The following is a 12,178-nucleotide window of genomic DNA, read 5'->3' as shown; positions in this document are numbered from 1 at the left end:
CTGGAATTCACAGGTGAGCACCCATGCAGACACAAGGAGAATGTTTGAATGGAGTTTGCACAATTAGCATGTTTACATTTGCTTCAGAAACCTGGCTTCTAAAATGCCATGTAAATGCTTATTCCGCTTAGAGAAATCGGGTTACTGGCCTCTGAGAAACCTGATTAACAGAGATGGATTTACCCACAAATAATCAGATTATGTGGCCTTGTAAACCCTTAACCGGGTTACTGTTAAGGATTTTGAAGTCTACACATGTCCATTGCACTGTTTCCACCTGTTCATGTATTTACTTCGCACAATCTTTCAGCAGCCATCAGTAGAAGTGTCCACAATATAAATTTACAGAAGTAAATATTTGGGCAGCCGTATTATTCCTCCTCCTGGCTAAAATAATCTGTCTTAATATTTCAGGAATTGCTACATTTATGTTGGTAAGATGAACATACAGTGCTAAACTCAGGAACACAATCTTGAGAACATTAGGGCAGCATGTTACAAGTAACATGTGTTACATAATCTAATTACTTTTTTAAAGTAACCAGTAACCTAACGCAATATTTATCTTATTGAAGTAAAAATTCCTTCATTGTTGTTTTTCCAGCAGCACTTGGTGTAAGGCAAGAAACTCTAGTTTCAGGTCTTTCAAGGCCTCAAGTGCACTGAACAGCAGAAAGAAAAGTGTGCTGTGGGCAATCCAGTTTCATAAACCTATAAATAAAATGTTAATTTGACTAAATACTGTATATTTTAAAAAAAAAACATAGTAATATTATCACAAGTGTCAGGCTTATTTTTGGATTCACAGTGGCTGATGATGGCACTTATGTTTGGATTTTTTTTTTGTGTACAGTGTAATGACATTGGAGTGTTTTCACAAAGGAGAACTCCAGAAGATTACTTGTACATATAAATGCTGATTTATTAAGAAATCGGTTTTCTGCCTTAACTGGGTTATTCTACTTAAACTGATTATGTGTGTTCATGTAAATGTACTCAATGACCGGCATTCCAATAATGCCCTAATTGTGTATAGCACTATATACACAGCTTAAAAAAAATTAAGAGCATACCTAATCATCACAGTCTAACACCAAGTCAGTTGAGCTTCAGGGATATCAATCTGACCAGTTAGGATGTATAAGTGATTGTGAATGAACTTCACCTGCTTTGGTGCAAATGAAAGTGACAACAAGTACACTACAGAGGCAACAGCAATACAACCCCTAAAAAGGGAATGGTTTTGTAAGTGGTGGCCACAGATAATTGCTCTCTTCTTATTCTTCCTGACTGATTTGCGTTTGGCTAGTGTCATTGTCAGTACTGGTAGCATGAGGCGGTACCTGCAGCCAATTTAGGTTGCACAGGTAATCCAGCTCCTCCAGGATGGTGCATCATATGTGCTGTTTCAAGGAGGTTTGCTGTGTTTCCTAGCACAGTCTCAAGAGCACGATGGAGATACCAGGAGGTGGGCTTTAGAAGAGTATCAACCCAGCAACAGGACTGGTGTCTGTTCCTTTGTGCAAGGAGGAACAGAGAGAGCACTGCCAGAGCCTTACAAAATGACCTATTTGCGGCAAGTTTCTGACCAAACTGTCAGAAACAGACTCCTTGAAGGCTCGACATCCTCTATCCTCTAGTGACACTTGTGCTAATAGCCCATCACAGTGCAGCTTGATTGGCATTCGTCACAAAGTAACACAGTTGGCAGCTCTGCCATTGGCACCCCATTCTCATCACAGATGAGAGCAGGTTCACACTGAGCTCATATGACAGCTGTGAAAGTGTCTGGAGACACCATGATGAACGTTATGTAGCCTGCAACATCATCCAGCACGATAGTTTGGTGATGAGTCAGTGATGGTCTTAATGACGAAGGCATTGATGCCACTGAGTGGCCTGCAGGCTCTCCAGACTTGAATCCAATTGAGAACCTCTAGGATGTTATATATTGGTACATCTGACATGACAAGTAGCGCCATAGACTCTCCAGGAGCTCACTGATGCCCTGATCCAGGTCTAGGAGGAGATCCTCCCTCAGGACACCATCTGCCTCACCAGGCTTGGTTTTGAACTTGGGTTCCTAGTATGTCTGGCCACACTGACAAAATGGGGATGGAATGAGTATTGTTAGTATTGGTTGATGTCCCCAGCTTCTCCAGCAAGTCCTTTTATGTATAGGTAGAAATTGCTGACTCATTTAGGTCATCAGTACCTTTTTTTTTATGCTGCAACCTTGTTAAGAAATGTGATAAAATATTAACCTCATCCTTTCCCATGTTTTGTTTCTTTTTATAGTAAATTTGATTCTCTCAGCAAGGAGAATGTGTATGACAACAATAAGCTGGTAAGTAGCGTTTATTGTATTATTGTGTTGCTCCTGTTTTGTTTCCCCCTAAAATTTCATTTCAGCTAGAAAGCTCCATTTTATCCTCTCTGTCCAGTGAATGTATGGGTAATACCTGTTGCTTATGGAATGGGCAGTGTTGGACTTCTCTGATTGGGGAAAAGACAAAGAATATGCAGGAGGAAGTATATGTTGCTGCCTGACTACAGCAGTGAATGCATTCAAAGAGGTTAGGTAGCAGTAGACATGTGTCCACAACCTGGAAGGATTATAGCTACAGCAGGATGGAGAACAACTGGAGCTTCCCAAGGTAGAACGTTAGCCATTTGCTGATGACAGGTTGTCCTGGTTTGTTTAGCTCTAACACCTCAACCCTAAACCAGATGATTGAATCGATACTGGTAACGGTTCTTTTTTTAATCTCCTCCCGTCACACTATTCTTTGTGGTTACTTCATGATGAACTCGAGGAAGAGAGGCTGGCAGATATAGGTTTTCTTTTTGATTTCTTGAATTTGTTTCATTCCTTGTTCTTGGTTTTTCTGGTGATCAAACCTGGAAAGATTACCAGTGGTGAAGACGTTTCTCTGGCTGGTGGGGGCCAAAATGGTTCTGTAGTCTTTTCAAACCTCATGAGAATTTACTGCCCCTTTTCAAATGTACAGTTGTGGAAAATGCTTTTTTTAACACTGACTGTAAATTTTGTGTTCTTAAGTGGGAGCATAAACCCCAACACCTTCTTCTGGAGAAACCACAGGCAAGAATAGCAATGAAGGCAAGCTGACTGTTCATTTAATATAACATAAGTAACTAATACAAGAAGAAGCATAAGTTTAAGTACTACATAAAGTATACAAGCTGTACTCTTGTCGCTATAGAAGTTTTAAGATGGTCTTTCACTCAATGATGTGCAATTCTGTTACACAACTTCTCAACAGGCACACAGTCGTTTATGTAATTCTCAGATGTAAAGAAGAGAGAACCTCTCGCTAAAATATTGTTTGTTAATTGTGTTTTTTTAATTTTTGGCTTCTGTCCATTAGGCATGACCATCCTGGTGGGAGTGCCAAGCCATGCCTCCTTGTTATGCTTTTAAAAACACTCCGTAAATAATTATCAAACCTTTTGTGGGACATTAATTCTGAAACCTTAACCTAATTAAATAAGAATGCTAAACAATAAGAAACCAAGTCAAGCAATTCCAGTAAAGTCAATACAGCAATTCAATCTGTTCGTTTAGCCTGTACATCAGAGTCCATGTAATTCTTCCAGCCAGTGCACCTCTGTCATCAGAATGGCACAGTTCATTTGAAACTATGAAAGTTTCAAAGTGTTCATTTACATATTACTATGCTTGTCATACGGTTGATTACGTACCTGCTAGACTTGAATGAATGAATGAATGAATGAATGTTGGACTAAGGTGTTCAATAATGTACATCTCTACATTAGATCATCCAAGACCTAATTATACATAAAGACCTAATTATATCTGTGGGTCAAGATCATGTAGGGCTTAGTCTGTTGCCAATAGAAATATTACTAGTATTTTTGAGTTCATGCTAGAGACCTGTCTCTAAATCAAAACGCTGGCATAGGAACTTGAAACTGGTCCTGAAATTTTCTGCTAGAAACTAGGGACAATGTGCAGGAGAGCAGTCCATTCTAGGACACCGTGACATCAATTTGTACTGGGTCAATTTTAGGCTTGTTCACAGATGCAGGAAGTAACAGGTGTACCCTGAGAATTAGCAAAATTGATACCTCATGTCTCAGGAGCTGCAAGTTGCTAACCAATGTGCCACCTTAATTTACCTATGGCTGATCTCAAGATTTGAATCCAGGCTGATGTTTTGAAAGCCATGCTGCTTTTAAGATTTGTCAGTTCTTGATTTCCAATGTCTGTATTTGAATTTCTGCAACTGCGGTGTGCAATTTTTTTTTTTTTTTTGTGCTTTGCAAATTCAAATGGCTGTGTAATTAGCTACTTCTGTGAAAGATGCTGCATGATGTGCTTTGTACGTTTGTTGAAAAATCTACAGGGTGGCCCACGAAAAAGTGGCCCTCCTCCACCGAGATGATAGGCGGCTCTGGTAATGTTGCCTGCCTTGTAGAGATGTATAGTCGCACAAGGAGATCACTTTCAGCATCTTCTGTAAATGTGAGTACCAAATTTTGATAATTTTTCTCTTCATCACATAATGCAGTTGTCTCGATGAAGGCAGGCCACTTTTTTGTGGGCCACCCTGTAGCTAATCCATTTAGTGTAGTTCTAGTCCAACATTGATCTATCATTCATTCGCTCAAGTTTTAGGTGAATATATCAGATGTTCATTTGCTGTAATTATAGGTATAAAACAGAAGTTTGACAAAGACGTTCTCAAGCCTGCTTAATTGATCTCGGTGGCAGAACCCATGCACACTCTGATGGAGTTAATTTAGGGTCTCCTTTCAACCAAAACCCATGCAAACATGGTTAGAGCAAGCAAACTCCATACAACTCTGGGTTAATGAAGGAGTAGTATTAACATCAACAACCATCAGAATCCACAGATGATCTTTTCATTAAAAGTTGAGTCTGTAAAGTGCCATTTTAAAGCTAGATCCATCTTCACTGTCCTAAGAGTTTGTATTTGCATTGGATTGGCCTCAAATCTTTCTTTTTTTACTTGATTGTCCTCAAAGTTAGGTGAGGGTGCTAGGTTAGATAATGGCTGATTACATTTACTGCTTCAAGTGTTGCTAAACTCTCTCTTTACTCTGACTTTTGAGTTCAGATGGTTACAAGTATTTCCCTGCCCTGTAATGCTGGTAATGTCTCTAGACTCTAAAAATGTGTTACCTACTGCATTTGTGGGAAATGTTGCTCTGTTGATGTAAAACCACTATGCATATAGTCCTTTTTCAATTTCACCTATTGAGTACTGGTTATTAGAGAAGAGTTCCAATGTCTTTCACAGTCTCTAGTGCTAAAAATATTTTCAAGTGTTTGGAACTGAAGAAGACAAGTGATCTAGGCAGGAAACCTACTATCTCCAAATATGAATGACTTCAGTTTGAGCTCACATTACTGAGCAGCTTGGATAGAATCTATGGTTGGTCAATGTTTAGGAGCGACCTGCTCATTGACGACTTAATATCCCCACATGTTTGATAACTTGGAAGAATACAGATGTTGTATCTTGCTTGTACTTGTTGTGAAAGATGTTTTATTAAATGGATTTTTTCAGATCAGGTTTTGTTAAGGAGTAGAAAATCTGTTGGCTCTGGTCACCTTCAGGAAGGCTTCTCCTGGCACAATTACTTGCATTTCTGATTAGAGTGTACTGAGTGGAACGTGATGCTGAAACTTACCCGCCAGCTTGGAAACTCGAGCTGCTCATTTGAAAGGCAGAGTCGTTGTTGTCTGAGAGACGGGGGGAGGGAGGGGGGGGGGGGGGGGGGGGGGGGGGAATGTGGTTGGGTTAATCTTGTGTGCATTTGAGTTGAAGACCAAATGGACAATACATTAGCGTTACAGTCTGTGGGGTGGGGGGTGGTGAGCTGTTACCTAGGTTCCATGGCACGGAGTTTCTTTTGTATGCTTTGCCACCGACATGGCCTAAAGCTGCCCTGAGCTCTTCGTCATAGGCAGTATGTTATCCTGAATATAGACAACATTGGAATGTTCGTGCAGCCTGTGACACCAAAGTTTAATATTTTTCTCTCTTTTCAATGTAATTGGAATATTCATAGGTATTTTCTTTTTTTCCATTTTTCAATTTTTATCCGTACCTAATTAATCTGGCTTAGTATCAAGAGACAAGAGAGACTAGAGTCTGTACTAGCATCATATGCCATAAGGGCCGGACAAAAAACTGTTTTATGCTCTAAACCTTATGCAAGTACCTGACATTTTCCTGGATGTATTTGTATAATACATTATGTGTGGTTAGTTTTTTTTTTTTTTCCCAACTATTTTTTCAACTATTTTTTCAATGCAGGTTGAAATGCAAATGTCCCATCTGTCATCTATACTACCTCTTTTATCAATTTCATAATCAGAAATTTGTTCTTTTGGTGTATGACTGAGTTTCATAATTTTAGTAACTCCTTGCTGGGTTGGAACCATAATTCTGCTGCTTTGTTTTCTCTTGTTTACTGTGGTTTGACAAATAGATGTTTGATGTGACATTAGAAACTGAATGGTTTGTTGAATAATTGAATCTTTGAACCCCTATTCATGGTAAAAGCCTAATTTATTAACTTGTTTATACCTGCATGAACATCCATGTGTGCTTTTTGTGGTGTTGGTCCTCCTATTGCGACTTCACAGTAAAATTCCTAAATCCTATATTTTAAATTGTATGAACAAGAATGTTAATATTTTGTGAAAGTAGACAGGGCCATTTTTGAGCCATTTTGGATCACATGATCCCAGTTACTGGTGTGGATTGTAGCCTACACTGTAAGTTGGGACAAAGCTAAACAATATTCCAGATTCTTTAACTTCGGCTGAACCAGCCTAACCAGAAGCCTACTGTGACAACAAAATTAGTCTCACCAAAGCAGCCTCAAAAGCATTAAACCTATAAATTGAAATAGGATCCCCGAATAAACTGGCAAGCCCAATATAATCGCAAAACTTGATGTGATTGAAATATAAAAATCATCTTTAAACATTGATCCATGTTTGTGGTATTCATACCTTTTATATGCAAAGAATGCAATATCACCACCTGCTTGGTGCATTATGTCTGAGCCTTTCAAACGAGAAACAAACAATAAGAAAGCAAGCCAAAGATGAACATGAAGAGTGCCTTCAATTAAGTCATAGATGGTATCTGGCAATCAATGATGAGTCCAGGTGGGAGACATTTATATTTTGACTTTTGATTGAACAGTTTTAGCGGTGCATTCAAATCCAATGTTACAATCTTAGTCTTGTGTTGATCTTAGACACCGCAAAATGAAAGTTCATGTCTCCTATGCTACTTCAATTAGAGGATTCTTGTTATTGCTGTGGTGGTTGTTTTTGTTTTATGAAAAATGTTTTCAAGTGAAGAATTTGTTATTAAAAATAGAACAAATGTTTCCTGGAGATCAAAAAAGTAGAAACATCCAAAGTAACCTACAGCGCCCTTCAAAAAAATGGAAAATTCAACTTGACTGCAAGTTAGTGCTGTCAGTGGTAAGCTGTAAAATTTGTCCAAACTGAATTACTTCTATTGTGGTCCCCCATTTTATGACTAGTTGGTGCCCATGGTATGCATAATGGATGAAAATTACCATGGGGAAATACAGTAGTTTGTATGCGTTATCCTCTGCAGATCCTGCTTATTCACTTATGGCAATCATTAATTCTCCTCAAAAGTGTGCTTTGTTCTTTGGGTGAGAAAAGTGTTTTTATTAGTGTTGGTGAAGACATGCTGGATTTTCAGAGGACTGCAGTGGCCACAGGTTTTTATTTTAAGCAATCACTTCATCAAAAGCTGGTTTTGTGTATTTTATTGAATGCCATTGTTCATGTAGCAAGTGGAGCAGTAAGGAATGATGGAGGCCTTAATATCAGTAGTATAAAGACCGAATAGCTAAGATGACAAGAATAAGTTGGAGAAGTTAACTTCCAGGGAGAATGACTAAAAAGTGTGGAAAAGTTCATATTTCTAGTAATGGACGATGAAGAGCTAGATTTCAAAATAATCCTTTGAATTCAATCAGGTTGGGGGATTTGGGGATGGAGAAAGGTATAAGAAATGTGTGACCGAAGGATCCGAGCAAGAGGCAAGTGTATGAGACACAAGTCAGACCAGAATTATTGTATGCATCAGAAACTTGGGCAGTTTAACAGGTAGACGAAAGGATACTGGATGCTACAGAAATGTGGATGTTGAGATGGATGTGTGGAGTAACAAAGCTTGATTTAAATTGGGAAAATACGGGAAAGATGTTTAAAGAGGTATAAGCGTGTAATGAAAGATAGTTAAACAATGAAGGGAAAAGAATCTTTGATGTGTAAGTGATGGGACAGATGAGAAGAGGATGACTAAAAAGAAAGCAGATGGACTGTGTGAAGCAGGGACTGAGAAGGAAAGGAGTAACAGGCAAGGAAGTATACAAATGTGGAGGAGACTGGTCCAATACAGCAACCCTGCTTGAAAGGGCGAAAAGCTTGAGAAGAAGAATTGAGTGCCACTCTAATTAGAATTTTTCCAGTTGTACATGTTCACAACTATCATTTACACATTGTGCTTAAAGTAATAGCCTTATGCGACTTAATTTGATTGCACTGTGTACACATGCCAATAAATGTGACTTGATTTGCATTAGCCTGTGAACAAACAGACGCTGCCATCTATATGTAGTAAATATTCGACTAATGTAAGCTACTGCAAGAAAACAGGTTTACCTCATAGCCGCATCTAGAAGGCTGCAATTTTTTTTTCTTCATTTGACAACTTGTACGTTCTTCTTCCTCTTTCGGCTGCTCCTGCAGCGGATCATCTTTTTTTCATATCTTCCTGTCTTCTGCATCTTACTTTGTTACATCCATCACCTGGATGTCCTCTCTCGCCATATCCATAAACCTTCTCTTAGTCCTTCCTCTTTTCCTCTTCTCAGTATATCCAGCATCTCTCCTCTGCACATGTCCAAACCAGCACAATCTCGCCTCTCTGACTTTGTTTCCCAACCGTCCAACTTGAGCTGACCCTCTAATGTACTCATTTCCAATCCATCCTCATCACATCCAGTGCAAATCTTAGCATCTTAGCAAATCTTAGCATCTTTAACTCTGCAACCTCCGGCTCTGTCTCCTGCTTTGTGCTCAGTGCCACTGTCTCCAACCCATATAACATAGCTGGTTTCACTACCATCCTGTAGATCTTCCCTTTCACTCTTGCTGGTACCCATCTGTCAAATATCACCCCTGACACTCTTTTCCACCCTGTCTGCACTCTTTTTCACCTCTTTTCCACAATCCCTGTTACTCTGTACTGTCGATCCCAAGAATTAAACTCATCTACTTTGTCAACTCTACTCCCTGCATCCTCACCATTCCACTGACCCCCCTCTCATTCACACACATGTATTCTGTCTTGTTCCTACTGACCTTCATTCCTCTCCTCTCTAGAGCATATCTCTACCTCTCCAGGGTCTCCTCAACCTGCTCCTTACTCTCGCTACAGATCACAATGTCATCAGCAAACATCTTCGTCCATGGAGACTCCTGTCTAATCTCGTCTGTTAGCCTGTCCATCAACATTGGAAATAGCAGATGGGTTGTATTGTCAATTGTTGTTTTTTTTCTGATGCTCTGGGTCTTTATGGCTATAGTCATTAAATGCACCATGATTTCATACTGATTAATAAAAGTTGTCTTTAGTACAGTTTTAATTTGACACATAATAATACAAGACTGTATATATTGAACATACAGGTGCACATAACTATGTTTGACTCACACATTTAATAATGTAACTGATTTACTCCATGCTTTCAGAGTTTTGAGTCTAAGACATTTCCAATTTGAGTTGCTGCTTTAATTCAACTAGCTTTGGGTGCTGTCAGTTCTGCACTCTAGCTTGTTCCCATGTCAGTTTTTTTTATGTGTTCATGTTGAAATGTGTGGTGTGGCCAAACATTCTCATCATGGTATATTTAAATGTTCTGACAGTTTCATTGGATACTAGTAGAGTGTTTGTTTTTGTACATATTTCTTAAATTGAAACATATTTATAACAAATGTATTAATGACTTATTGTATACACAGGCACTCCTCTTATTTGCTGTAACACTTGCTATTGCTCTGCCACTCAAATGAATTCAGTATCACGTATTCACCTTTTGGGCTGGACCTCATAAAAGTGCAGCTTCTGTCACTCTTGCTCACAATTTAACCAAACAAACAAGGAGCAAGATATCACTGTTCCTGTCCTCCCTGTCTTTTATAAATCACTACATACATTGTCAAACCCACTTAATTCAGTTGTGGGGGCCCTGACAGAGCATCTGCTCAGTGATCAGATTGACCTGCACATCACTGAGGATAATATTTTTAAATGGGTGGGTTTACAAATTACGCACAATCTACAAACAAATCCAAACACACTACCTTTAAGATGCTAATACACACATGTAATGCAGTATAAATACACACACACACACGTGTTAAGTATTCCACAAGTTTTTAGCATGCCTGTTCCTCAGAAAATTTAGAAAAATTTTGATTAGAACAGGTCATTCACCCCAACAAATCCTGCCAATCCTATCCACCTATTTTCTCTAAAAATAACAGCATGTTGTGTTTTGAAGCTCCCTAAAGTCCTACTTTTGACCACACTACTTGGTTATTTGTTTAATGAGTCTATGGTTCTCTGTGAGAAGAGAAACCCAACGTTTTTTTTGTGCAAAATTTACCATAAACCGTTTTCCAAGTGTGCTTCCATGTTCTTTACTGAACGCATTTTGAAGTAGTCGTCTTCTTCTTTCGGCTGCTCCCGTTAGGGATTACCACAGTGGATCATCATCTTCCATAGCTTTCTGTCCTCTGTATCTTGTTCTGTTACACCCATCACCTGCATATCCTCTCTAACCACATTCATAAACCTTCGCTTAAGCCTTCCTCTTTTTCTGTTGCCTGGCAGCTCTATCCTTGGCATCCTTCTCCCAATATACTCTGCATCTTTCCTCTACACATGGCCAAACCAATGCAGTCTTGCCTCTCTGTCTTTGTCTCCCAACCATCCAATTTGAGCTGACCCTCTAATGTCCTAATTTCTAATCCTGTCCATCCTCGTCACGCCCAGTGCAAATCTTGGCATCTTTAACTCTCCAGCCTCCGGCTCTGTCTCCTGCTCTGGTGTCAGTGTCACCGTTTCCAACTCATAACATAGCTGGTCTCACTACCGTCCTGTAGACCTTCCCTTTCACTCTTGCTGACACCCGTCTGTCACAAATTACTCCTGACACTCTTCTCCACCTATGCCACCCTGCCTACACTCTCTTTTTCACCTCTCTTCTAAAATCCTCATTACTCTGTACTGTTGACCCCAAGTATATAAACTCATCCACCTTCTCCAACTCTACTCCTTGTATACTCACCTAAAGTAGTAGCCTGTGCTAAATCTGGAAAAGATTCAAATCCTTCAATCTTTCCTCTCAACTTATACCCTGCAGACCTGGAATCATAGTTCACAATGTCCATCTTATTTCCTGTGAAAGGTATGAATGGTTGATTTGGGAAGCAACCTTCCTCAGCATTTTCCAAAGTAAAAGTGTCAGTAAGTAAGCACAGAGCCAACACAAAGCCAGCACTTTTCAGAACACACTTACTTCCAAGTAGCAAACAGAAAGGCATCACGTTTCATACAACACAAACTTGCAGGCAATGTTTGACCATACAAATGAGCAAGTGGGATGGGGATGACATTGTGCACGGGGGTGGGTGCATCTCCTTATGGTTATTTACAGCACAAAGTGTTATACTAAGCCAAAGTGATGCAGTAGGAAAATATGAATAAGGAGCAGGAAGTGGATGAACAAAAATCATGGTCAGAAAAGTATGTGGTCAAAACCATAAGTAAAAAATTAACCCTGCACCAAAATTGGAATATAACCCTAACTAAAATGTATTATAAAAATGAAGTCAAAGAGGAGTAAACTAGAGTCTAATACTGAAGAAACAGAATCGCATGCAAATCATTTTGCTTTCAAGACTTTCCATTCGGAACATCACAATTCTGATGTCCTACTGTGTGACATACACCTAATGAACCACAATTGCATCTAAGCAGGGGTTGCTAAAAATGATAGTGTACACAACACAACAAAACAAAAATTTGTTGCAGGAACC

The 12,178-nt window shown here is 39.3% G+C and overlaps 1 protein-coding gene across 1 annotated transcript in view; it reads left to right on the top strand.

Annotated features, from left to right (window-relative positions):
- The window catches only part of micall2a (mical-like 2a), a 114,201-nt gene that overhangs the window by 13,142 nt on the left and 88,881 nt on the right, over positions 1 to 12,178 (top strand). The window contains exon 2 of the mRNA XM_028813908.2: positions 2,299 to 2,347. Within this exon, the coding sequence (XP_028669741.1) occupies positions 2,299 to 2,347 (49 nt within the window). The remainder of the gene's footprint in view (positions 1 to 2,298; positions 2,348 to 12,178) is intronic.

Source organism: Erpetoichthys calabaricus, chromosome 11 (assembly GCF_900747795.2).
Source record: "Erpetoichthys calabaricus chromosome 11, fErpCal1.3, whole genome shotgun sequence".
NCBI lineage: Eukaryota > Metazoa > Chordata > Cladistia > Polypteriformes > Polypteridae > Erpetoichthys > Erpetoichthys calabaricus.
Note: the sequence above shows the minus strand (reverse complement) of the source record. Positions and strands in the feature narration are given on the sequence as shown.